General features: G+C 33.2%; 6 protein-coding genes across 6 annotated transcripts; 5 read left to right on the top strand and 1 right to left on the bottom strand.

Annotated features, from left to right (window-relative positions):
* On the top strand, positions 1-1,199 carry LOC100265435 (mannan endo-1,4-beta-mannosidase 5). Its single transcript, XM_059734603.1, has 4 exons — positions 1-330; positions 432-596; positions 730-852; positions 975-1,199. Exons 1-4 carry the CDS (start codon positions 1-3, stop codon positions 1,197-1,199), a joined length of 843 nt encoding a protein of 280 aa, XP_059590586.1.
* A 742-nt stretch (positions 1,200-1,941) lies between these two features.
* LOC109121661 (mannan endo-1,4-beta-mannosidase 5-like) lies at positions 1,942-2,356 on the top strand. The gene has a single exon (XM_019216452.2). The coding sequence runs from the start codon at positions 1,956-1,958 to the stop codon at positions 2,319-2,321; it is 366 nt and encodes a 121-aa protein (XP_019071997.1). The 5' UTR covers positions 1,942-1,955; the 3' UTR covers positions 2,322-2,356.
* Positions 2,357-10,605: 8,249 nt separating this feature from the next.
* Positions 10,606-12,649, top strand: LOC100260218 (mannan endo-1,4-beta-mannosidase 5). Its single transcript, XM_002272308.4, has 5 exons — positions 10,606-11,125; positions 11,232-11,426; positions 11,518-11,640; positions 11,747-11,949; positions 12,046-12,649. The coding sequence occupies exons 1-5, from the start codon at positions 10,682-10,684 to the stop codon at positions 12,401-12,403; spliced, it is 1,323 nt and encodes a 440-aa protein (XP_002272344.2). The 5' UTR covers positions 10,606-10,681; the 3' UTR covers positions 12,404-12,649.
* Positions 12,650-14,436: 1,787 nt separating this feature from the next.
* Positions 14,437-16,396, bottom strand: LOC100267094 (mannan endo-1,4-beta-mannosidase 5-like). Its single transcript, XM_003634570.4, is given in 6 exon segments — positions 14,437-14,870; positions 14,873-14,991; positions 15,091-15,293; positions 15,401-15,523; positions 15,633-15,827; positions 15,926-16,396. Coding segments are annotated over 6 exon segments (1,209 nt in total). The 5' UTR covers positions 16,259-16,396; the 3' UTR covers positions 14,437-14,634.
* Positions 16,397-17,580: 1,184 nt separating this feature from the next.
* Positions 17,581-19,630, top strand: LOC100261910 (mannan endo-1,4-beta-mannosidase 5). The gene is made up of 5 exons (XM_002272531.5): positions 17,581-18,081; positions 18,184-18,378; positions 18,550-18,672; positions 18,774-18,976; positions 19,065-19,630. The coding sequence occupies exons 1-5, from the start codon at positions 17,749-17,751 to the stop codon at positions 19,420-19,422; spliced, it is 1,212 nt and encodes a 403-aa protein (XP_002272567.1). The 5' UTR covers positions 17,581-17,748; the 3' UTR covers positions 19,423-19,630.
* A 5,297-nt stretch (positions 19,631-24,927) lies between these two features.
* LOC100255129 (mannan endo-1,4-beta-mannosidase 5) lies at positions 24,928-26,939 on the top strand. The gene is made up of 5 exons (XM_002269987.4): positions 24,928-25,356; positions 25,461-25,655; positions 25,757-25,879; positions 25,988-26,190; positions 26,290-26,939. Exons 1-5 carry the CDS (start codon positions 25,024-25,026, stop codon positions 26,645-26,647), a joined length of 1,212 nt encoding a protein of 403 aa, XP_002270023.1. The 5' UTR covers positions 24,928-25,023; the 3' UTR covers positions 26,648-26,939.
* Positions 26,940-27,187: the final 248 nt, after the last annotated feature.

Genomic DNA, 27,187 nt, shown 5'->3' with positions numbered 1-27,187 from the left:
ATGTCTCGGTTCCATAAGGTTGGCTATGTCGTGGGAGTTTTGATCACTCTGGCTCTTGTTTGTCAAGCTAGGGTTCATTCTCATGGAGGGTTTGTTAGAACAGAGGGAACCCGGTTTGTACTTGGTGGGTCGTCTTCTCTTTTCAATGGTTTCAATTCCTACTGGATGATGCATGTTGCAACTGAGCCCAGTGAGAGGTATAAGGTCTCGAACACTTTCCGGGAGGCTGCTGATGCTGGCTTATCGGTGTGTCGGACTTGGGCTTTTAGCGATGGAGGCGATAGAGCGCTACAGATATCGCCCGGTACCTACGATGAACGTGTCTTTCAGGTACAAGTATAGCCTAATAACCTCAAAATTAATGCCATATTGTTGCTATCACTGTTACTTGATTAATTATAAGATGGAAGCTGATTGTTAATGGAATTCAGGCACTGGATTTTGTGATCTCGGAGGCAAGACGATATGGGATTCGCTTGATTTTAAGTTTTGTGAATAACTACAAAGATTATGGAGGACGTCCGCAGTACGTTGAGTGGGCTCGAAATGCAGGAGTTAATGTTAATGGAGAGGATGATTTCTACACAACCCCAACGGTAAAAGAATACTATAAAAACCATGTTAAGGTATGACAATCAGCACATTATTTTTCATGCAAATATGCTTTGTTTTGTAAGAGAAATAATTCGATTTTATCTAACTTTATCGCTCGGTTAACATCGATGCCAGAGAGTTATTACGAGGTTCAACACCATCACTAGAATTGTGTACAAAGATGATCCTACGATCATGGCATGGGAACTGATGAACGAGCCTCGCTGCCAAGCTGATTCCTCAGAAAAAATGGTTAATGTAAGCATTGATACTCACAAATCTTATATATGACTAGAGAAATGAACTGATTTTTCGAAATTAACGTACTGAAATCTATAGAATATGGTTTCTTTTGGCTAAGCTTTACAATCGAATGACAGGGTTGGGTTCAAGAAATGGCAAGTTTTGTGAAATCTTTGGACAAAAACCACCTGCTTGAAATAGGCATGGAAGGATTTTACGGCGACTCTATGCCCGAAAAGAAGGTCAACAATCCTGGTTACCAAGTTGGCACTGATTTCATCAGCAACAATCTCATCAAAGAGATAGATTTTACCACCATACATGCATATCCTGATATTTGGTACTTCAATTCATTACCCTAATACTCCTATTTAGTTTAACTAAAAACCTGAAAAAATTTCAAGACAATTGTGTTTTGGACGGCCTAAAAATTAAGCTTTAATCCATAGAAGTTGCATAATTGATGGGAAGGATATAAAATATGAAGAGACTAATATACCCTTCAAAACTATTTTCTACCATTTTTACAAATTTTTTTATCTGAATTTTTTTTAATAATTGTTATGAAAATTTATTATTTTTAGAAAACTATTTTAAAAAAAATATATTATATAAATATATTATTTAAAAAAAATTGACATATTTTTAGTTATTTTTATATACATAATTTTAAAAATATATACTTTTCAAGATGTTTGATTTTTAAATAATAATAATAATTTTTTTATTATTTTTTTTTTGGAAAAGAGTGTATTTTTTCCAAATTAATAAATTATATTGAATTTTATTGAGGTTTACAAAAGGAATAAAATTTAAATTAATGCTTTTCTACTTTCTTTTTTTCATAGTCAACAAATGTCATTTTTGGAAAGATAAAAAATTCATATCCTTCTTCTCAATTTTCACACTTCTTATAAGTCTTGAACTTAAATGATGAACTTAATCAAAACTTAATTTTTGGACCAAACTAGACCCAAAACACAATTGTCCCAAAAATTTCCACTATATGTTAATAACATGCCATATAAGTAGCATAAATTAATACCAAATTCATGTTGAACATATCTGATCAAAGATTATGTTATTGTAGGCTGTCTGGACAAAATGAATCTGCGCAGATGGCCTTTATGCAAAGGTGGATGCAGAGTCACTCTATAGATTCAAAGGGAATACTAAAGAAGCCACTGGTCATGGCTGAATTTGGGAAATCAAGCAAAGGTCAAGGATACAGCTTGGGTGCAAGAGATCAGTACTTGAGCACAGTCTACCAAAGCATGAACAACTTTGAGAGCACCGGAGGAGGGATCAGCGGCAGCCTTGTTTGGCAACTCATGGCTGAAGGGATGGACTCATATGGGGATGGATATGGTATAATCTTGTCACAAGATGCCTCAACAAGGGGTGTAATTTCCGCACAGTCACATAAAATGACGACTTTTCGCCATATGTTGCTCGGAAGAAAACATGGAAAGTCGGTTCCTTGAAGGCCTGGCCTCATCTCAACTATGGTCTTCTTTTTTCGTCATGGTCTGCTGAATGGATGGATTTTCAAATCCATTATCATCTGGGTCATTTTTTTTTTTACCTTTGATTTATCAAACAAAGTATGATCTATTATATCCATAGAACTAGTCAAGTGTGTTGAAGTCCGAGCCTCGTGAAGCTAAAGTTCTTCGTAGTAGAGTAGGATATATTCAATAAAAGGCTGGCAGTCTGATGTATGTTGAGATGAATTTAGAAAAAAATTTACTTTGAATTTTTGTTGTCCTTAATTTTCATTGTTGAGGTTGGTGAATCTGTTGCTATCTTGACTAAGAATATTACCATTGATGAAAAGCACAAATGGTGGTTTCTATTTCAAGTGTGCATCAGTGGCAAAAAAGAAAAAAAATAGAGAAAAAAATATAGAAAATAGGAGTCTAGATAATAATGTATATTACAAAAATAAAATTATACAGTATGGTAATTAATTGAAGATAATGTTAATGGTGAATATACTTCGAATTGGGTTGGCTTGGAATCAAATTAAGAAAGTAGAGAATTAATACTTTGTTTATGTTTAGAAAGTGTTTTCGAAAATATTTTTGAAAAATAGTTTATGATGTTTTGTAAAATAAAAATTTATTAGGGAACTTAAATTTTTTTTAATCTATTTTCTACATTTTTTTAAATATTTTTTACTTATCTATGATTATATTTGCAATCATTTTCCAATATTTATATCATTATTTTTTAGAAAAAATATTTAAAAAACAAGTAAAAACAATTGAAAACAATTAAAATATGTTATTAGAAAACACCATTTTTATTTTTTATAAATTTTCCCACTTGAGTTCAAGCAAACTTATAAGTTCAATTTGAACATGAACAGATTTTGAAGGCAGTCTTCCTAGGTTACGGTCAGTCCAACATCATTTGCTTGAATTTAAGAAATTCAAGCAAAGGCAGTTTTGAAGGTGGGCTATACTACCTCAATTTTCAAGTCCAAGTGATGCAATCTTTTTTCATCTTCATTTCTTCACTGTCATCATTTATTTCAATAAATAAAAGTGACATATTTTGATATGAAGTGGATATACAGACTGTTTGGGCCCACCCATTATTGGCCCAAAATTCTGGCCTTTGGCCTGGCCTAGCCAGCCCATTTAACCCTTCAATTTGAGGTATTTTGAAGGAGCTATGCATATTTACAATAGAAAAATAGCATATTTTCTCACCTCATAAGTCATAAACACTATTCTTTGGACCCTTTTTCTTTCTTTCTCTCTCTACTCTTCTCCGTCTCTCCTTTCTCTTATAAAAGACCATAGAATTAATCATCTAAGCATATTTGATTATTTATATAAAAGTTGAGGTTTTGTTTGATGTACTACTTATTTTTTATTTTTAAAAATAAAAAAATTAATAGTAGTTCTCATATAAAATGCATGAAGTGTTAAAAATTTACCTTCAAGACGGTTTTTAAAAACTATTAAAAAAATTAGGTATTAGAAAATTTTTACTACCTCAAATTTAAAAAGAAAGTTTTCACTATAAATTAAAATTTAAAAAAAAAAAATTTTAGGAACATAAAATATATCGATACCTCTTATATGAAGAGTTTTTATATTTTATATAAAAATTACTATTATTTTTTATTTTTTATTTTTTAAAAATAAAAAAATGAAGTGTATCCAAACAATACCTAATTTATTTAATTTTATCTAAAAAATTCACTAAATTTTCATAATTGATTGTATTAAATAACTATATTGAATTTTCGTTTGTATTATTCTAATAACTCCTATTTTGCCTTTCTCTATCAAATTTAATTAACTTTCTTATATGGTAAACACTTTTGAAAAGCTATTGCTAACATAACTTCCCATTATTACACCAAATTACTACTCTTTTTAAAATTAGAAATATGCCCATTTTTTTCTACCATGGCCCAAATCTTGAAATTTCACATAAACTATTCTACAAACACTTAGCCTATACTCATCTTTGAGTATCCTATCCTTGGATCCTAGGTGAAGGTTTAAAACTTCAAGTGTTAATAATAAAAAGAGGGAGATTAAGTACTAACAAAAAATTAATGCCTACAAAAGTAAATAATTCAAGAGAGTAGATTTACGAACCCCTTTACCAATAACTAAATCTATTCGAGTTGTGAATTTTAAAAAATGCAATAAAATCAAACTAGAACAAGTATTTAGAGTCCATTTTATAGAAATTTTATAAAATACTTCTACTTTAAAAATGTTGAAAAAAAAAAAAGAATTAAGTGTTTGACAAATTTTAAGAAAGGTTTTTCAAATCTAAGAAATAATTTTAAATATTGAAAAATTATTTATGGTGTTTTTGAAAAAATAATTTATAAATAATTATCTTAAAAACACTTTCAAATAAAACACTTTTATTAAAAATATTTTAAATAAAAACACTGAAAATCACATTATCTATGAAAAACCAAATTTAATGCGTTGAATAAATAAAGATGAAAGCTTAACAATGATTTTTAACTGTAAAAGTAGGATTATAACCCTACGCTAAACCAACTTATAACATCAAAGAGAAGAAAAACTAAGAAACTAAGGGCTCCTGAGGGATGCAGGAAAACTTCTCTTCATATACAAAATGAGAGTTTTATATCTTCCAAAATATTGCCCTAGACCTAGGACACATGGAAGCATTAAGATAGGAGAAGTGGAGATCCAGTGGTTGCAAGAAATTAAAGACTCATTTTTAGCTTACGTGCACAAAACGAAACTAGATGGCAAGGTGGCCTAGGGCACATTTTTGGCAAACACCACTAAGCTCTTTCTTTGGCAATTTCATGATTTTTTTGGCCCAAATTTTATTGATTTTAGGGCTAGACAGATAGGATTCAAAATCTTAATTATGGGAATTGGTAGCACTGAGAGTTAGAAGAATGAAAAACATATTAAAGACTCAGGAAAAGATGATAATTAATGATCAAACATACCGGAATAGCTCCAAAATAATTGATGATGATGGGATAGAAGCCACATTGAAACACTCCAAATATATGGTAGATATTAAGGATAGAGAGGAGTTTCAGTTGCTAGTCATCTTGGTATTAAGACGCCGGACAAATGATAGAGTGGTGGTTGAAAAAGGTTTAAATTTCTGATCCAAAAATAGTGTGAAACAAAGAGAATCCCTTTGGACAAAATGCAAGAAACAGTGGGCGCCATAAAGAGAAGGTCATTGAACTGCATGGTACGATATGTCATCAAACTAACTCCACATGCAATGCAGCTGTCCCTCGTCACCCTTGGGCTTCTCCTCAATTTCATTGGCCATGAAATGAACCCACAAAGCACTTACCCATTTCCTTCACTTTGCATTGAGATAAGATCGCAAGACTTTCATGGAGAGTCCCCTCGGCCTTTTCTCTCAATTCACTGCAAAAACCTAACAAACCTAGCTTCTTTAATTCTCTGAGTACCGGCCCCCACTATGCAACTGTCCACAATCACATGTGTATGGTTCTTCTTCTTCTTTTTTAGATCATCAGTCCAATGGAAGGATTTGAAGTTGCAACCATTCATCTTCCTTTCTCTATCCATTTCCTCATTTCCTTTAGTGCATTGGCACATGGATCCACTTTTTGTTTGCAATTACACCTCTCTATCCTACTAGAAGCCGCTAGATTTCACTGCCGGTTTTCTCGACACGCGTCCCATGCATTAATTTAATAGATATATGGCTTTTTACTATTTTTAGATTACTATTTTTCTTTTGTTTTTTTCCTTGATATTTAGCCTTTTTTTTTTCTAGATTAGAAATGCCCTGAATTTGAGTATATTAGATCACCAATCCCGTGTAGAGATTTGCAGTTTCAACCAACCATCTTTCTTTCCCTATCCACTCCCCCATTTCTGGTGCAAAGGGTCTGGGCCTTTCACTTGCTTTGCACTAGCACCTTTCTCCATCCCACTAGAAGCTGCTAGATTTCATTTTCTGTTCTCTCAACATGTGACCCGTGTATTAATTTGTTAGATTTATGGCTTCTTACTTTTTTTTTTTTTTTAATGGAATTCTCATGTAATATATGAGGCTAAAGGGTAGAGATTTTTAGGTTAAAATCATAAAAGTATATGTTAAATAATTACCTTACGTCCAGAGAGGAATTAGATCATTTTAAATAGGGGATGACAATGCAAGTTTGAGATAGATCAAACTATCTTGCCCTAAGAAAATAATTAAATGGGGAAGAACATGACAATTTCCCATACTTGCTCTACCACTATTCATTTGATTTTTATTTTTTTAATTTTTTAAAAATTTAAATTATATAAAAAATAAATATTATAAATTTTTATAATTTATTTTAATAGGAAATGATTTTTAATTTTATATGTATAAAAATAATAATAATAATAATAATAATAATTATATATATATAAAAGGGATAAAGTAATATACATTGAACTTAGTTTAAGTTTATCTTTTTTTTTCAAACTTTTCTTATTAAGAGCGGGATGGAAACGTGAAAAAACCCATTTTACTATCATTTTTATTTTTAATATCTTTGACCTTTAATTAAATACATTGTTACCTCTTGGCTACTTATTTATTTGCTTAGCCCTTTACATTATGCCACATGAATAAAATTTGATACATTCATTAGATTAATTGACTTTTATTTAACTTCATTATTTTTTTTTCTTCGAACATAGAATGCTCCTCAGACCTCACTAAAAAAATTGAAAAAAGATTTACTTAAATGAAAAATAGAAGAAGATCTAGTAGTACTCTATTAACTTTTATTGTGTAACTGCCCGAGGAACCAAATCAGGAAACCCATTTGACATGGCAGGATCAAGAGTGCATCAAAGCTGGTCAATCTTGAATCAAGGTAACTAGAAGTTGACTCAAATTTTAAAATCCATAGTTGTTTAAAGTTGTTGCATGTATAAAAAAAACCATATGTTTCAGCTCTCCTACATTTATATTTTTTAAAACTACTTAAGATATTCTTTAAGATTTTAAATAAGAGATCCTCATTCTCTAACCTTCAATATGAATGTGACCTTTTATTTGTTTTATATTTTCAAATTTGCACAAAACTGTGTCCTACCCAACGTGCATGTGTGAGAGTAATTTATAAATTTTAATTGCTAGTTGTTTCTTTTTCTTAGAAACTTGGGTAGTTTTTTTAACTTAGGAGCTTTTGCTAGGTGTGTAGTTAAAATTTTCTTATCAAGAAAATGACATGCATCTGCCAAAAAACACTATCGGAAGTTACATTAATTTTTAAAGAATTTTTAGATTGATAATTGGAGAATAGACTATTGGCATTGATTTTGTTAGAGTGCATAGTATTCATTGTGAGCATAATTCTTCAAACTTAAATTTTTAGGAACATTGATTATTCCATATGGTATTAGAGCTTCATTTGGTTGGAGGTCATATGTTTGAATCTTATCATTATATATATATTTGTTTCCCAATTTATTAAATCAACATGTAACCTCAAGTGAGCCTAGACGCGAGTAAGGATGTTAGAGTGCATGTTATATATTATGAGTCCAAATCTTATTGATTAAGTATCATAATAGAAAGTTCAATACTGTTGTCACTACCTAAATTATTTGAATTACTTTCCTTTCAATCATCCCTAACATTAACATAATTTTTTTCCTTTTGATTGACCAGCCTTTCAATAGTTGTTTAATCAATGTAATTTATAGACTATTTGATGTACTTGTATATATTGCCACAATCAAAATAAATCAAGCAAGGAATTCTTTTTTGTTTATCATGTTATTCGTTTATTGTTCTTCCAACTTACTAAAAAATTTAAATAATTAGAAGGGTTGTGATATGATTTATGCTAATAGTAGAGAAGGTTTGTAAATTTCTCACATTGGTAATACCAACTTACATAATCAACATGATATATAGCGTCCTAAAACTAAATAATGTTTTTATTGTACCTAAATTAAAGAAAAACTCATATCTCTATAGGCAACTCACTATTGATAGTTCTTGTATATATTTTTGAGTTTGATCCTAATAGTTTTGTGATAAAGGATAAAAGCAAAAAGATATTCGTGAGGGAGTATGATGTGACTAACTTTATGCACTCGAGGATAAATAAGAAGAAACCTTAATTGTTATTAGAAGCAACACTATAACCTCAACCATTCGGCATCAAAGACTTGGACATCTCATTCTAAAGATTATTTGAAGCTTTAAAAGATAAAATTGATATTTCCAAATGGATCAAAATACCTAGTATTTGTTCCTCTTGTCAAATGGGTAAAAGTTGCAAACTACCTTTTATTAATTCTTTTAAATAAAGTTTCAGATTTTCGTTGACAGTGACCAATGGGACCTTCCTCCTATTGCTTCAAGTAAAAAATATAGATATTATGCTTTATTTGTAGATGATTGCACTTGATTTCATGGATTTTTCCATTAAAAAGAAATCTAACTTTTTTTTTTCTTGTTTCCTAAAATTCTAATGGCAAATAAAAAATCAATTGGATGTAAAAATCAAGATTTTCTGGTATGATGGAGGTGGTGAATTTCAATCTATTTTTGAATCACTTGGATTTATGTAGTGTAGCTAAACAAATATATTATCTTAAAAACCCCCGACCCAAATGGGGTTATAGAAAGGAGGTCACGCTTCATGATGACTTACCTCTTGAGTGGATGTTTTTCTTACAACAATTTATCCCATAAATAGATCATATATAATGGCCCACCATATTTTGTAGATTGTTTTTAAAAAAGTCACAAAGGCATGTGTCTTTTCGTGCATTAATGGCTCATTCATCATAGTGAAGGTAAATGGTTGCTTTCACACCATGTGAGGATGGGACATGAATAAAGTGAGAATACTTTTTAAGGAGAAAGATGTTAATATACTCTTATTTGAAAAAAAAAAAAATGTATTTTTCAATAATCCCAACTTTCACATTATACTTTTTAGGGAGAATGATGTCGACATGCCCTGATTTTTTTAAAAAAAAAAACGTTTTTCGATAATCCCATTGATTAAAGTACATTAATTTTGGTTCCAGGTGACCTCTTTTTAATACAAAATAAATTGGAAAAATGAGTATCACTCCTCCCTTCCCAATCGCCTTCTCTACATCATGCTTTAACATCATTTTCTGTTTTTATTTTTTTCATGTCTCCACATCTTACTTTGATATTTAAAAAAAATAAATAAATATATATATATTGAAGTGGCTACACTTTCTCTAAATTGTAAAATCTATTTAATTTCAATTTTCTTTTACATCTTATCTTTTCATATTTATTTGTTTTAATCATTTTCTTAAATACATTAAACACGAAGTTGATAATATGTAATAGATAATTAATTGGAGTAAATTAAATATAACATTGATATACAATAAAGAAAACAATATTCTACAAATAATACATTTCATAATTTAAAATATACATTTAATAGTTGAGAATTTAGATTTAAAAGTTAAGTTTTATTATTTTTAGGTTTAGGATATAAGATTGATATTACTCAAAGATTTGCTTATCACAAGTAAATAAAATAAAAATATTTTTATTATAGTATTTTTATAAATATATTATTTTATTTTAATTTTAAATTTTTTATATTGAGATCACCATCATTAAGATACACTATATGAATGTTATAAGAGGTATTTACCATTAACTAATGATCGTAATCATCGACCTATATTTCCTTGCCCAATCATATATGTTTGAAGATTATTTACTTTCATTTATGTCAAAGGGGTTAAATACATTCTTCATTTCATATGGTATATCTTGAATAAAATTTGATATATCATTAAGCCGAAGTAAAGAAGAAAAAAAATCAACAATGAGATTATACTGAATATGAGTTACATTGTATGAAATGAAAAGTTGTATAATGAAGTTCATGCGAGGCATACGAGTCTTTTCATGTGTTGGGTCGTTCATCATCGAGGTACTAGGTTGCTTTCATAAGATGTGAGGATATGAGGATATGAGACGGATAAAGTAAGAATACTTTATATGGGAAAGTTGCAGGTATTCCAATTCCCAAGGCCTTTGTTTCAATTCTCGGAGGATGTCCACAACAGCCCACATGTATGCTGCCGTAAGCTGGTTACTATTTTTAGTAACATATTTTATGCCTTATCTTAAGGTATGTCTGTTGAATCTTTAATTGCCTCGAAAATTCCATGTTCACTTTAACTAACACTTAACCAACACCTTCAACTAACTTCATCTTCTTCTTCCTCCTTGACATTAATCTCTCTTCATTCATTATGGGTTAGGCGCTAACTTTTCTCTCCGTTTCACATGTCATGTGATTAAGGCTCTCCTCTCCTACAAGCTTCCCTATATGAACAAATCCTTTTCTCTTTGTTTCTCTAGTTTCCCTATAAATACCTGCCAAACTCAACACAGTTCTCCACATCCCCCCTTTGGGAATTCATCAACCAATCTTGTAAGCACAATGGTATGCTTTAGTAGAATTGGCTTCTTTTGGGGGCTTTTTCTTCTTGCAGCTCTAGCTTGTGAAGCTAGGGTTCTTCAAAATTCAGGCTTTGTTCAAACCCGAAACACCCAATTCATCCTGAATGGTTCCCCATTCTTCTTCAATGGATTTAACTCATACTGGTTGATGCACATCTCAGCAGAGCCAAGCCAAAGGAATAAGGTCTCTGATGTGTTTCGACAGGCTTCAGCTGCAGGTCTCAGTGTCTGTAGGACATGGGCATTCAGCGATGGAGGTTACCAAGCTCTGCAAATCTCTCCCGGAGTTTATGATGAACGCGTCTTTCAGGTTTTCCAAGTCTTGAATAGTAGTTGGCCTGAGTAAATAATGTTACTAATATACATGAACTTGGAATACTTATGCATGCTACTTTTGTTATACTTTTGTTTTTTAGGGACTTGATTTCGTGATTTCGGAGGCAAGAAAGAATGGAATCCGCTTAGTCTTGACTTTGAGCAACAACTACCAAGACTTTGGAGGAAGGCCTCAGTATGTGAATTGGGCTAAAAGTGCTGGTGTCTCAGTTAACAATGATGATGACTTTTACATTAATGCAGTCATAAAAGGTTACTATAAGAACCATGTCAAGGTATATATATGTACAAATTATAGACATAAAAGTCTTGAACATTACATACTTTTTGGTTTTTTTACCAACTTTTTGTTTCACTTTTGTTCAGAGAGTGATAACAAGGGTCAATACAATCACTGGAGTTGCTTACAAAGATGACCCAACAATCATGGCATGGGAACTTATGAATGAACCGCGTTGTCAAATCGATTACTCTGGAAAAACCCTAAATGTGAGCCTTGATGCCCAAAGCATAGATAGACTTTAGTGCATGTAGTTGTGATTGATTCAAGGAAAGCTGATCCCTTCAGTGAACTAACTAAAATTTTCAATGACAGGGATGGGTTCAAGAAATGGCAAGCTATGTTAAATCTATTGACAACAAACACTTGTTGACAGTAGGTATGGAAGGATTTTATGGAGATTCACTGCCAGAAAGGAAGCCAGTCAACCCCGGCTACCAAGTTGGCACAGATTTTATTAGCAATCATCTTATTAGGGAGATTGATTTCACAACCATACATGCATATCCTGATATTTGGTGAGTACTACATTTTAATTAATCCTTTTTTCTTTAGTGTTACTAATTACTGAGGACAAGTTGAAGCTAATGGATTGGATATTTAATTTCCAATAGGCTGAATGGAAAGGATGATAATGCACAAATGGCTTTCTTGCAAACATGGACGACTAGCCACTTGACAGACTCTAGGACAATAATAAAGAAGCCAATGATTTTTGCTGAATTTGGAAAATCAAGCAAGGATCCAGGATATAGTATAAATGCAAGGGATTCGTTCTTGAATGCTGTTTATACAAACATATACAGCTCTGCGAGAAGTGGAGGAATGGGTGGCGGCTTGGTTTGGCAGATCATGGCTGAAGGGATGGAATCATATTATGATGGATATGAGATTGTTCTATCCAAAAATCCATCAACAAGCAGTGTCATTACTCAACAATCTAGAAGAATGGCAGCCCTTGATCATATGTGAGCAGGCCATGGCTAGTATGGTTTGAACCCCATGTACGGCTATCTTCAAGAGGCTAAAGATGCAGAGTCTTAGTAATAGAAGTTTAATTGATGCTTAGAAGCTAGGGCTTTTATTAGTTAATAAGAAACCCTATGTATTTCACCTCCCATAATTCTCAATGTTATGGAATGAGAGTATTTTGGTTTTATTATTCTGATCGAATCTTTTCTGATAATCAATATATGAGGGTATAGTACTTAGCATCAACAGAGGTTGGGATTGATTAATCTCCTAGTGATTTTTTTCATACTTTCTCAATTATTTGACGTTAAGTGCAATAACAATAATGACCGTTTAGCCATAAAGAAACTAGAATGTTGTATACTTCAATACAAATTTCAAGAATAGTACTTTTGACGGCCTTCACTACATGGTAAAATAGATGCAGTCAGACGCACAAAATATATCCAATAGACTACAGACTATGATTTCTGCCATTTTCATGTCGGTTCATGTAATTAATCTAACATTTAGGTCTTGACAACGAGTTCTCCCAAGACTAATTCCAAGGTGTGCAAGAGCAGAAACATGTCATATATAAGTTATGCCCTTTAATTAATGTGATTTCATTTAGGGAGAATTATCTTTTGGGGGTAGATGGGCCTCCAAATTAACAAAAGGTCCATATAACTCTTTAAATTGAGATGAATGATATGAAATAATAACGGACAAATATACCCTTTAAGAACACATATAAAATATTTTATAAAATTAAGTTAAATAATTTTTTTTCACTAATTTTTTTTCAAAAATACTAAATTAAATAAAAGTAGTTTTCAAAAATATTAAATTAAATATTTTTTTTTCAAAAATATTAAATTAATTTTTTTTTCAAAAATATTAAATTAAATTAAAGTATTTAAAAAAATATTAAATTAATTTTTTTTTAAATATTAAATTAAATAAATTTATTTTCAAAAAATATTAAATTAAATAAATTTATTTTTAAAAAATATTAAATTAAATAAAAGTATTTTAAAAAATATTAAATTACATAAAAGTATTTTTTTAAAATATTAAATTAAAGAAAAGTATTTTTCAAAAATATTAATTTTTTTTTTCTCAAAATCAACAAAGGGCATTTTTGGAAATACTGAAGGATGATATCCTTCAACTCAATTTCCATATTTTCATTGGGTCTTGGGCTCAATTTGAAGAGTTACATGGACCTTTTGTTAATTTGGGGGCCCATCTACCCCCAAAACATAATTCTCCCTTTCATTTATAGATCATCTCTATCCAGTTTGCTAAAATGGAAATTACGTATGAAAATGAGTTGGCTTCATATGGCTTCGTATGCCATTACGTAACCAGAATTTTTAGGTCATATTTATGACATCACATGCATCAATCTTTCTCTTTTAACCATGGACACATACATTATTTTTTTACCTTCCACTTTCAGGTGTATCTGCAAATTGGGCAGGAAGCGTTTCAGGGAAGGCCAAGATGGACTTTTCATGAGTATAAATTAGGTCATCATCTCGGTTGGTTTATATGGAATGGTTGAAGAATAGTTTCTTTGGCCCTCCATTTGTTTGACTTGCTTTTGTATAATTGGTTTGATTAATATTCATCTGAAAACTTATCTGAGATTCCTTTTAGTATTCTCTTTTTACCCATATTCTTAATGGTTTAATTAATTACATCCGTTTTTTCTATTTTGCATGTCATTCATTTACTTAGTAAGCCTCAGTTCCATACAAAATTTGAATATTCAGGGGGCATGGCAGGATATGTCAAGTTTCTATTCAAAATTGAAACCCAATCTATCCCAACTTTATGATCCATTATTAGGATTTTGCATCAATTTATCTGATGCAAAATTCTACTTGAATCCCACTTAGCCAGTACTTGGAATGGCTTTTTCAAATAAATTACCAAGCTTTAGAGACTGATAATTTCAATTAGTACATGCATGTTGTGAGGGCTGCTTTTCCATTACAAAGCCACGAATAAATATTATAGATATTATCACATCGAGAAACATCAGCTAAGCAAAAGGTAATAAAATTGATAAAGAATTCCTTTGTCATAGAATTGAGAAAAAAATTCATCAATACACCAACATTGAAAACACTACCTTCTAAAGCCTAATTCTAATGCTAAGGTTCTATCAATCTCAGTGCTTTCAACCAGCTGCTTCATTGTCCCCAATTGCTTCAATAATCACTAGTCATGGACTGCTCAAATTAAATATGATCAAGGGCTATCATTTTATTGGATTGTTGAGTAATGAGGCCGCTTGTTGAAGGATTTTGAGACAGAACAATCTCATATCCATCATCATACGACTGCATCCCCTCAGCCATGAGTTGCCAAACCAAGCCTCCACCAATTCCTCCACTTCTTGCAAAGTTGTAGATGTTGGTGTAAACAGCATTCAAGAATGAATCCCTTGCACTTGGACTATATCCCGGGTCTTGCTCGATTTTCCAAATTCAGAAAAAACCATTGGCTTCTTTATTATTGTCTCTGAGTCCGTCAAATGGCTCGTCGTCCATCTTAGCATGAAAGCCATCTGTGAGCTATCGTCCTTCCCAGACAGCCTATTGGAAATTAGGCATAAAAGATGTTAGCTTCAACATGTTCTTAATAAACTTACAATTATAATTGGTAGCGAGAAGTAATTAGAATGTATTACTTACCAAATATCAGGATATGCATGTATGGTTGAGAAATCAATCTCCCTAATAAGATGATTGCTGATAAAATCTGTGCCAACTTGGTAACCCGGGTTTATTGCCTTCTTTTCTGGCATTGAATCTCCATAGAATCCTTCCATGCCTACTGTCAACAAGTGATTGCTGTCAATGGATTTTACAAAGCTTGCCATTTCTTGAATCCATCCCTGTCATATTGAAAATTGTGATTAGTTTAAGGAAGGACTCCATGATAATTATAAACATATGCACCAAAAGCCACCAACTAATGTTATGGGGGTGTGTCAAGGCTCACATTTAGGGTTTTTCCAGAGTAATCAACTTGGCAGCGTGGCTCGTTTATCAGTTCCCATGCCATGATTGTGGGGTCATCTTTGTAAGCAACTCTGGTGATCGTATTGATCCTTGTTAGCACTCTCTGCAAGAAATTAATCCAATATTAATTAGTATCAGGAATCGAGTCATTAGAAAAAACAATGTCGGCCAGACTCCTCAGCAAATCTAAATTAGGTATTTATAATTTGTACCTTAACGTGGTTCTTATAGTAGCCTTTGACGACTTCATTAGTGTAAAAATCATCATCACTATTTACTGGAGCACCAGCATTCCTAGCCCAACTCACGTACTGAGGCCTTCCTCCAAAGTCTTTGTAGTTGTTGCTCAAACTCAAAATCAAGCGGACTCCATTCTTTCTTGCTTCCGAGATCACAAAGTCAAGGCCCTGAATATTTGTTGTCATATGTATCAAAGGAGTTAGTAAATTAAATCTATACATAAATGCACCAAAAAAAAAAAAGGGATTTCTGGAAATGCTGGAACCTGAAAGACACGCTCATCATAAACTCCAGGAGATATTTGAAGAGCTTGGGTGCCTCCATCGTTGAATGCCCATGTCCTACAGACACTCAGCCTTACAGCTGCAGCCTGGCTAAAAACATCCGACACTTTACTCCTTTGGCTTGGATCTGCAGCCACGTTCATCATCCAGTATGAGTTAAACCCATTGAAGAAGAAAGGGGAACCATTGAGGGTGAATTGAGTATTTCGAGTTTGAACAAATCCCGAAGATTGAAGAAGTACTCTAGCTTCACAAGCTAGGGCAACAAGTAGGAAAAGCACCGAAAAGGAGATGATTCTACCGAAGTAGGCCATTGTAGTAACTGGGCTTTGTTTTAGGATCGGAATTCTTGTGGGTCTGGATATGAAGCACTTGTGTTGTGCTTGCTGCTTATTTATAGCAAAAAAATCGAGAGAGGAAGACAGAGAAGTTTGCTAATTTAGGAAAGATTTTAGCAGAGCAGCGGCTTAGTCATATTCCATGTGAAATCATGAGGAAAATTGGGAGGTGTAATCAGTGGAGAGAGATTGTGAAGAATGAAAAAAATAGGGAATGAAAGATATGGAAGTTGAAAGAGTTGGTTAAAAGTTAGTTGAAGAGAACATGGAATTGTTAAGGCACTAACAATTAAAGATTTAACCAAAATTCCTCAAGGCTATGTTTGGCTCCTAAGAAATACGAAACAAAGAAAAAAAATGTTAAAAAAAAGTAGTTTTTTATGTCAAAAATTTATATATTTTTAAATTATTTAATCTTTATATGGTATAAAGAAATAAGTAAAATGAGTTTAAAAAAATATATAAAAATAATTTATTGGATTTAAACATACTTTTTTTTTTCACTTTTTTTTTCTTCCATTTTTTTCTCTATCTATTTTCCCTCACATTTTCCTCCTTCAAAATTTCCAAAACCAAACATATTTTGGTGCTAAATATAGGAAATAGGCTGCTGATAAGGCTGCAATCGATGTGGGCTGTTGATGACAAAGCCATCTGCAGCCTACCAAGAATTTAAAATAAAATAAAATAGAATAAAAGAGCCCAGTCTAACTTTATCTTTCCTTCAAAAGTAGTTCCTTCATCTATGTCACATTGTCACATGGTCTGAGGCGAACCGACCTTCACGATAACCAATCAACACATGGAAAGAGTCATATGGCTTGAACAAGGGTTCTCTATCATTCTGTACTTTGCAATGGACTCGTGTTTTCATATTTAGCATTGACCCCATTTGCTCCTACCTGTATTGTATCATATCACTACCCTAAAATTTTTTGTTGAGTCAGTCATGTGAAGCTGATTTCACACCATGTGATCATATGAGATGGATAAAGTGCAACCCTTTAGGGGAAAGTAGGAGTTATTGAACCGCCGTTTTTTAATCTTGAGGGGCTGCAAATAGTCGTGTCATCACCAGCCCACATGTATTGCAACCATCAGATGCATGTTTCCTATATTTAGTAACATATTTTGAGCCTTAACTTAAGGAAATTGCTATTGAATCCGTAATCACTGACGCCTCAACAATTCCATGTTCTGTTCAACTAAAACCTAACCAACACCTTCAACTACCATACCTTTTTCCTTTATGTTTTTCATTCTTCGCAACCTCTCTCTACTGATTACACCTCCCAATTTTCGTCACCATTTCACATGTAATATGATTCAACCTCTCCTCTGCAAAAAGCATCCTTAAATTAGCAAACTTCTCTCTTCATTTTCTGTCTATAAATAACCAGAAAACTCAATGCAAGTTCCTCACATCTTAACCAACAAGAATTCCTAAACCAAACCCATTTCGTATAATGGCATACTACCGTAGAAGCAGCCTTCTTTCGGTGCTTTTCCTTCTTTTAGCCCTTGTCTGTGAAGCTAGAGTCCTTCTTCAATCGCCAGGATTTGTTCAAACTCAAAATACTCAATTCGTCCTGGATGGTTCCCCTTTCTTCTTCAATGGGTTTAACTCATACTGGATGATGAACGTAGCAGCCGACCCAAGCCAAAGGAATAAGATATCTGAGGTGTTTGGCCAGGCTACAGCTTCACGACTCAGTGTCTGTAGGACATGGGCGTTCAATGATGGAGGCAATCAAGCTCTTCAGATATCTCCTGGAGTTTATGATGAGCGCGTCTTTCAGGTCTGTACTACTCCCAAATGCCCATCTTTTTGCATTCAGAAAAACATTTTTGGCACAAATGCAGTAGTAGTGGTTGCATGACTAAATTTAACATATTTTCAGGGACTTGATTTTGTGATCTCGGAAGCAAAAAGGTATGGAGTCCGCTTGATATTGAGTTTAAGCAACAACTACAAAGATTTCGGAGGAAGGCCGCAGTATGTGAATTGGGCTAAAAGTGCTGGTGCCCCGGTGAACAAGGATGACGATTTTTACACTAATGAAGTCGTCAAAGGCTATTATAAGAACCATGTCAAGGTACAACTATGAATACCTAACTTTAGGGTTAAATTTTCCTTGAGAGTCCAAACCATGAGCTTTCATCATGGAATGTTGCTATACTGCACATTTGCTTTCCTTGAGATATAATTAGTAGATCATGAATCAATATTTGTGTGCTAATAACTTGCTTTTGATACTTTCTTGCAGAGAGTGCTAACAAGGATCAATACAATCACTAGAGTTGCTTACAAAGATGACCCAACTATCATGGCATGGGAACTGATAAATGAACCACGTTGCCAAGTTGATTACTCTGGAAAAACCCTGAATGTGAGCCTTTCTGCACACCTATCACATTAGTAGCCTTTGGTGCTTATGTTTGTAATTGATTTGAGTGCTTCCTTTAACTAATTATGTTTTCAATATGACAGGGATGGATTCAAGAAATGGCAACCTATGTTAAATCCATTGACAACAAACACCTGTTGACAGTAGGCATGGAAGGATTCTATGGTGATTCAATGCCAGAAAAGAAGGCAATAAACCCTGGTTACCAAGTTGGCACCGATTTTATTAGCAATCATCTTATTAAGGAAATTGATTTCACAACCATCCATGCATATCCTGATATTTGGTAAGCAATACTTGCTAAATAATTATGGCTATTAAATATCATTATTAGTCAAAGCGAATTAACCAGTTGCTTACTTAATTTTGCATAGGTTGTCAGGAAAAGATGATAGCTCGCAAATGGCTTTCATGCAAAGATGGACAATGAGCCACTGGACAGACTCAAGGACCATAATAAAGAAGCCAATGGTTTTTTCTGAATTTGGAAAATCGAGCAAAGACCCGGGATATAGTCTAAGTGCAAGGGATTCATTTTTGAATGCTGTTTATACCAACATCTACAACTTCGCAAGAAATGGAGGAATTGGTGGAGGCTTGGTTTGGCAACTCATGGCGGAGGGGATGCAGTCATATGATGATGGGTATGAGATTGTTTTGTCTCAAACTCCTTCCACAAGCGGCCTCGTTACTCAACAATCCAATAAAATGATAGCCCTTGATCGTGTATAAATATAAAAGCGCTTAATTAAGCAGCAGGCTGAAAGCACTTAGAGAGAGTGTTAGCAATTTAGTGCTTATGAACTAGGTTTTTATAGACACAACCAGATGTACTTCACCATTGATTATTTATTCAAGAATTCGTTTCAATCAAATTTATTGTTGTTTTTAATATTATGTGATGCTAGCAAGATACAACTGATGAGATCATGTGGAGAAGTTATCAAACAGTATCATACTGAATATTGAAATGGTAGGTGCTCCTAATTCGGTGACCATTAATTGTTGTTTTTGATCCTAAATACAGATTGGTTCCATTGCTTTTTCCTACTGCAACCTTTCTGGTTCATTGAAAATATAAGAAATCGGGTTTTCATTTTGTTAACTAAACCAATCTGGCCAATGGTTTACTATCATCAAAGGAATTAATTTACAAAATTACAGTCCCTTGATGGACTAGTAAATTTTAATTCACAAGAATGTTACAAAAAAAAGGTTGCTATTTAATATGAGAAAAGATTTCAAAATTTGGTATCTGTTCTTCTAAACTCCACTGCAAATGTGCGTATGTGACTTAACTTCAGAAGACAACTACCTCATCCTTTCATATGTTAAATGATTCAGCTTCTCCTCTGAGAGCTTTCCTAAATTGTCAACCTTTTCTGTCTTTCTCTACCCAGTTTTACCTATAAATAACAATTAATCCACTAACAACCAAATCAGAAAATTACAAAACTAATCCAATAATCTTTAAATCAGAAAATTACGAAACTTGGATGAATATCAAACTAGGAGGCTTAGTTGGCAAACAGCTTTCTCCAGATTAATATTGGCTAAAGCCACTTAGATAGACAAAGGACTTAGACTTATTTATAGGCCCTCCAACCCTAACAAAACCAATTCATAACCCATGGGTGACAAGAATTTCAAAAAGTAACAAACACTAACTAAGTTCTCCATGCACCTTGGAAAATTAGTCCTCCACTACCAATTTCCAGAATTCTTCTTTGACAAGTGAAGTAATCATCATCTCCTCCAAATAAATCTTTAGATGCCATACACCCGAATGGCAGTCAAATTCTCAGGATATTAATCAAGTTCAAATAACCCTTGAACTTGATTGTTATTACCACCTTGATAAACATATCTATAGGATTATTAGCAGTCTCAATTTTCTGGATACAAATATTTCCTTTAATAAATAATTTCACTTACGGAGTAAAACCGAACATTGATATGCTTCAAATGTGTGTGATATACTTGGTTTTTAGCTAAATGAATAGCTCTTTGGCTATCAAAGACAAACTAATATGCTTTTGAACAACTTCAAAGTACTCTGCCTCTTTTTGACAAGGCAACTGTAGATTATAGAGTAGACTTCCAACTTACTTGTCCTGTAGCAAGAGCAAATACATAAACTATCGTCAATTTGATATTTTTTAAAGTCAGTTGTATAATTAGATTTGACATGACTCACTACACACTAACCAATATCATCATCCTGCTGAAAAACCAAACTAACGTTCAAAGTTTGCATGATGTATTGCAAAATCCATTTCATAACTTGCCAATGTCCTTTACTAAGATTATTCGCATACCGCTTACCAAACTAACAATTTGCAAAGTTAGGCTGCATACACATGATAACATACATCAAGCTGCCTAAGACATTAGAATAAGGAATTGCGACATGTATTCTTGTTCTGCATTTATGCTAGGAGATGAAGTTGCACTAAGCTTGAAATGAAAAGCAAATAGGGTACCTTACGTGTTCCGATTACTTAGTCATGCCACTTTGTATTAGTTTCTTTAAATATTGCTTGTGTCAAACTAGCCTTGGCGTTGCTTCTACCTTTGCAAATTTCTGTGCCTAGAATGTTTCTTTTCATTTCAAATTTTTTATTTAACCGAGTTTTCAATATTTCAATATCCATTTTTCTCTTAGATGCTATTTGTATGTTGCCATCATATAAGAGCAAGTATATGAAAGATCCATCATGTAGCTTGCAAAAACACACACAATGATCAAATTCATTTTTTGTGTGCTATGCTCTTGGAGTTGCTCAATCCATATAGCAACTTTCTCAATTTGTATACCCAATTTTCTTTTCTGACAACTTTAACCATATGGCTGATTCATATAAATCTCTTCTTCCTCCTCACCATGTAGGAATGTTGTTTTTATATCAAGTTGAACTTGTTCAAGGTCCAACAATGCAACCAAGACTTAACAATGCAACAATGATAAAGGAATGCTTTACCATTGTAGAAACCATGTCATCATAGTCAATGCCTTCCTCTTGAGGATATCCCTTGGTACCAACTTAGCCTTGAAACTTTCTTATTTCTTACCCTTGCGTAGTTGTTCTTTTGAAGGGACTACATTTCTTCATCCATTGCTTGCTTCCAATGCTTTCTAAATTTATTTTTTTCACTGCATTTCTTACTCTTTGTTGAAACTATCCTATCAACAAATCAAATAGGCATTTGAATATCTCTTCTTGGTCTAGTAATTACAATTGAATCCTGGTATTGTGGAAGAACTTAACCTAAAGTATATTCTTCATGCATGTGTCATTTGAAGGTTACTAGTTGTCTCATTGACATTTGTTGGGTCAATTGATGTTGTCTCAAACTCCACATGTTCTAAAGTACAATAGTCTTCTCTTCTTTCGAACAAGTTTCTTGTCACGTTTCAATAGAGAAGATTCATCAAAAGTTATATCTTTGCTCAAATCTATCTTTTCTTTTTTAAAATATGGGCACCAAAGATGATATCGTTTCACACCTATACTAAGCTTCATGAATAATAATCTCTTGGCTTTCAGATCTAATTTAGATTCCGTCACATGAAAAAAGTCAAAGAAACAAAAAAGTGATAAGGAATCATAATCATTTATAGGTTTTCCGATCCAGATTGTACCCTAACAAGAGTTCTACCTTTAATTATAATTGATGACATACAATTGGTGAGATGACAAGCCTAAACAACTGCCTCAACCCAAAATTCTTTATTTGTTCATTCCATCATTTGACAACATACATAATGCTCGATTCATTCACTCTGCTTTCCCATTTTTCTGTGGTGTATCTCTAACCATGGAATGTTGAACTATACATGCTCTCATTTTGACATGGAGAATGGACCACTTTTTTATCTACCACCATTTTTCTGATCTTAGCCATTTGATCTTCCTACTAGTTTAAGTTTCAATCATCTCATTCCATTTAAGCAACACTCTCAAAACTTCATCCATAGTTTTCATGACTTATACCCAAACCCTTCTTGAGAAGTTATCAACAAAAGTAACAAAATAGTACATACCTCCTTTAGAAGCTCCTCTGGTTGATCTCCAAACATCCTTGTGGAAAAAGTCTAAGATAACTTCAGTAAAGTGGAAGATTGCAATCTGAAATATCACTCTTGTTTGCTTTCCAAAAATATAGTGCTCACAAAATCCTAGTTTCCAAAAATTCAGCTGCAGCCTAGTGAAACACAGAAGATATCATATTCCTTTGGCTTGGTTCTGCTGCTACGTTCATCATCCAGTGTAAGTTAAACCTATTGAAGAAGAAAGAGGAACTGTCCAGGATGAATTGAGTATTTTGGGTTTGAAAAAGTCCTGAATATTGAAGAAGCACTCTAGCTTCACAGATTAGCGTTACAAGAAGAGGAAAAGCACTGAAAAAAAAAAAGCTGCTTCTACTGAAGTATGCCATTCTACCAAGTGGGTTTGTTTTAGGAGTTCTTGTTAGTTTAGATCATATGAGGAACTTGCATTGAATTTTCTAGTTATCTATAGATAGAGAATTAAGAGAGAAGTTTGTTAATTTAGGAAAGCTTTTACATGTGAAATGGTGACGAAAATTGGGAGGTGTAATAAGTAGAGAGAGATGGTGAACAAGAAAGGAATAGAGGAAGAAGATAGGGTAGTTGAAGGTGCATGTTGGTTAGTTTTAGTTGAAGAGAACATGGAATTGCTGAGGCATCAGTGATTAAAGATTCAATAGCAATTTCCTTAAGATAAGGCTCAAAATATGTCACTAAATATAGGAAACATGCATCTGATGGTTGCAATACATGTGGGCTGTTGATGACATTGCTATTTGCAGCCCCTCAAGATTTAAAAAATGGCGGTTGAATAACTCCCCCTTTCCCCCAAAAAGTTGCACTTTATCCACCTCATACGATCATATGGTGTGAAATCAGCTTCACATGACTGACTCAACAAAAACTTTTAGGGTATGATATCATACAGATGTTGAATTATTTATATATGTATATATAAATAAGATCATTAAGATGAGGCTCAAATATGTTACTAAATATTGGAAACATACGGCTGATGGTTGCAATACATGTGGGCCGTTGATGACATGGCTGTCTGCAGCCTCAAAAGATTTAAAAATGGCCCTTGAATAACTCCCACATTCCCTGAAAATTTTAAAAATGGTACTTTATCCACCTCATATGGTCACATGAATTTTGAACATAAGCTTTTTAATATAAAAATCTGGAATGCTGAATAGAGATTATTATTATTATTATTATTTTAAAAAAGAATTAGATAGATACAAATAAGGTGAAAATATTATAAATGATATCCAGCCACAAAAAAGGTTCCTCCCGTTGGGTTCATGTTTTTAGCCCATCTTTGAATTAATAATTCTGGCTATAGAATAAAGTCGACTTCGACTGCCCTCTCTTTTTTCATTAATGTTGGAGTTAAAGTTGCATAATTTTATTTCATTTTTAAATATATCTTCTTAACATTTAAATATGTAATAAAATTAGAAATATTAATACATTGCATTTTATCCTCATCATCTTTTAATAAGTGAATATCAAACAGAAAAAATGAAGAATCTATAAGTTTTAATTATATATATATAATTAAAATTCTGACCTGATAATTTTTCCAATTTTAGAATCACTTTGGTTTACAATGGATTAGACTATTAGATTTTTCTTTTCCTGTTTTCTTTTTCATTTTTCTTTGATTGGTTCAATCCAATATTCAAACCTTTGCCCGGACTCCCACAAGTCCATGTTCAAGTCATGTGACTCTTTCCATGTGTTGATTCATCATTGTGAAGGTGGGTTGGCCTCACACCATGTGATAGTGTGACATAGATGAAGTAACAACTTTTGAAGGAAATATGGGCTTATCCAGAGGCTTTTCCTTTTGTTTCTTGGTAGGCTGCAGATGGCTTTGTCATTAACAGCCCACATGGATTGCAACCATCAACAGCATATTTGCTATATTTAGCAACAAAATTTGAGCCTCATCTTAAGGAATTTCGGCTAAATCGTTAATTATTACCGTCCTACCAATTCCATGTTCTCTTCAACTAACTTTTAACCAACTCTTTCAACTACCATATCTTCTTCCTCTAATTTTTCATTCTTCAAAATCTCTCTCTACTAATTACACTCCCCAATTTTACTCATGATTTCACATGGAATATGACTCAACATCTCCTCTGCTTAAAGCTTTCCTAAATTAGCAAACTTCTCTCCCCATTTTGTTGCTATAAATAAGCAGCAAACTCAACACAAGTGCTTCATATCCAGACCAACAAGAATTCCCAAAACAAAACCCAGTTACTACAATGGCCTGCTTCAGTAGAATCACCTCCTTTTCAGTGCTTTTCCTACTCGTTGCCCTAGCTTGTGAAGCTAGAGTGCTTCTTCAATCTTCGGGATTTGTTCAGACTCGAAATACTCAATTCATCCTCAATGGTTCCCCTTTCTTCTTCAATGGGTTCAACTCATACTGGATGATGAATGTGGCCGCAGATCCAAGCCAAAGGAGTAAAGTGTCGGATGTTTTTAGCCAGGCTACAGCTGCACGGCTGAGTGTCTGTAGGACATGGGCATTCAACGATGGAGGCAGCCAAGCTCTTCAAATATCCCCTGGAGTTTATGATGAGCGTGTCTTTCAGGTTCCAGCTTTTCCAGAAATCTTTTTTTTTTTTTTTTTGTGCATTTATGTAGAAATTTAATTTACTAACTTTTTTTATACTTAAATATGACAACAAATATTCAGGGACTTGACTTTGTGATCTCGGAGGCAAGAAAGAATGGAGTCCACTTGATTTTGAGTTTGAGCAACAACTACAAAGACTTTGGAGGAAGGCCTCAGTACGTGAGTTGGGCTAGAAATGCTGGTGCTCCAGTGAACAGTGATGATGATTTTTACACTAATGAAGTCGTCAAAGGCTACTATAAGAACCACGTTAAGGTACAAATTATTATAAATTCCGAACTCACATCAGGTTAGATTTGACGAATTTTTCCTAAGGACTTGATTCCTAATACTATTCTTGGCTTAATTTCTTGCAGAGAGTACTAACAAGGATCAATACAATCACCAGAGTTGCTTACAAAGATGACCCCACAATCATGGCATGGGAACTGATAAACGAGCCACGTTGCCAAGTTGATTACTCTGGAAAAACCATAAATGTGAGCCTTGACACGCACCCATAACATTATTTGGTAGCCTTTGGTGCACATGTTTATAATTATCGAGGAGTGCTTCCTTAAACTAATCACAATTCTTCAATATGGCAGGGATGGATTCAAGAAATGGCTAGCTATGTAAAATCCATTGACAACAACCACTTGTTGACAGTAGGCATGGAAGGATTCTATGGAGATTCAATGCCAGAAAAGAAGGCAATAAACCCTGGTTACCAAGTCGGCACAGATTTTATCAGCAATCATCTTGTTAAGGAGATTGATTTCACAACCATACATGCATATCCTGATATTTGGTAAGCAATACATTCTAATTACTTCTCTCTAACATTTATCATTACAAGTTTATTAAGAATATGTTGAAGCTAACAACTTGCATGCCTAATTTCCAACAGGCTGTCCGGAAAGGATGATAGCTCACAGATGGCTTTCATGCAAAGATGGATGACGAGCCATTTGACAGACTCGGAGACAATAATAAAGAAGCCAATGGTTTTTTCTGAATTTGGAAAATCGAGCAAAGACCAGGGATATAGTATCAGTGCAAGGGATACATTCTTGAATGCCGTTTATACCAACATCTACAACTTTGCAAGAAGTGGAGGAATTGGTGGAGGCTTGGTTTGGCAACTCATGGTCGAGGGGATGCAGTCGTATGATGATGGATATGATATTGTTTTGTCTCAAAATCCTTCAACAAGCGGCATCATTACTCAACAATCTAATAAAATGATAGCCCTTGACCACGTCTAAATATATAGGATATGAAAAGTTATTATGAAGCTCAGATATAGAGTAATGGTATTGAAGCAGCAGGGTGAAAGCACTTGAAGAGAGTATTAGCATTAGAATTTAGTGCTTATGAACTAGGACCTTATAAACACAACCAGATGTACTTCACCATTGATTATTGAAGGATTCATTTCAATCAAACTATGTTTTTTTTGTTTTTATTATTATTATTATTAGGTGGAGAAGCAATATGCAACTGATGAGGTCATGTGGAGAAGTAATAAATATTATTGTAATATTTATTTTTGTTTTTGATCCTCATACTTTGTCCTATCTGATTCATTTTCAAATATAAGAAATTGGGTTTTAATTTTGTTAACAACGTCAATCTGGCCAATGGTTTACTGTCATCAAAGGAATCAATTTACAGAACTACTGCCCCTTGATGCACTTGTAAATTTTAATTCATAAGCATCTTAAGAAAAAGTGGTTGTTATTGCATAAGAGAAAAGATTTTTAGTTTTGATATCTGTTGTTCTAAACTCAAACTGCAAATGCTGT

Source organism: Vitis vinifera, chromosome 18, assembly GCF_030704535.1.
Source record: "Vitis vinifera cultivar Pinot Noir 40024 chromosome 18, ASM3070453v1".
NCBI classification, from domain to species: Eukaryota; Viridiplantae; Streptophyta; class Magnoliopsida; order Vitales; family Vitaceae; genus Vitis; species Vitis vinifera.
The sequence above is the reverse complement of the archived record's forward strand: the minus strand, read 5'-3'. Positions and strand labels throughout refer to the sequence as shown.

Coding starts and splice junctions, on each gene's coding strand:
- LOC100255129 (XM_002269987.4), top strand. CDS start 25,024: ATGGCCTGCTTCAGTAGAATCACCTCCTTTTCAGTGCTTTTCCTACTC. Junction 25,357..25,460: donor ATGATGAGCGTGTCTTTCAG/GTTCCAGCTTTT, acceptor ACAAATATTCAG/GGACTTGACTTTGTGATCTC. Junction 25,880..25,987: donor ACTCTGGAAAAACCATAAAT/GTGAGCCTTGAC, acceptor TCAATATGGCAG/GGATGGATTCAAGAAATGGC.
- LOC109121661 (XM_019216452.2), top strand. CDS start 1,956: ATGGCCTTTATGCAAAGGTGGATGCAGAGTCACTCTATAGATTCAAAG.
- LOC100260218 (XM_002272308.4), top strand. CDS start 10,682: ATGAACAAATCCTTTTCTCTTTGTTTCTCTAGTTTCCCTATAAATACC. Junction 11,427..11,517: donor ACTATAAGAACCATGTCAAG/GTATATATATGT, acceptor ACTTTTGTTCAG/AGAGTGATAACAAGGGTCAA. Junction 11,950..12,045: donor CATGCATATCCTGATATTTG/GTGAGTACTACA, acceptor AATTTCCAATAG/GCTGAATGGAAAGGATGATA.
- LOC100261910 (XM_002272531.5), top strand. CDS start 17,749: ATGGCATACTACCGTAGAAGCAGCCTTCTTTCGGTGCTTTTCCTTCTT. Junction 18,082..18,183: donor ATGATGAGCGCGTCTTTCAG/GTCTGTACTACT, acceptor ACATATTTTCAG/GGACTTGATTTTGTGATCTC. Junction 18,673..18,773: donor ACTCTGGAAAAACCCTGAAT/GTGAGCCTTTCT, acceptor TCAATATGACAG/GGATGGATTCAAGAAATGGC.
- LOC100265435 (XM_059734603.1), top strand. CDS start 1: ATGTCTCGGTTCCATAAGGTTGGCTATGTCGTGGGAGTTTTGATCACT. Junction 331..431: donor ACGATGAACGTGTCTTTCAG/GTACAAGTATAG, acceptor AATGGAATTCAG/GCACTGGATTTTGTGATCTC. Junction 597..729: donor ATTTCTACACAACCCCAACG/GTAAAAGAATAC, acceptor CATCGATGCCAG/AGAGTTATTACGAGGTTCAA.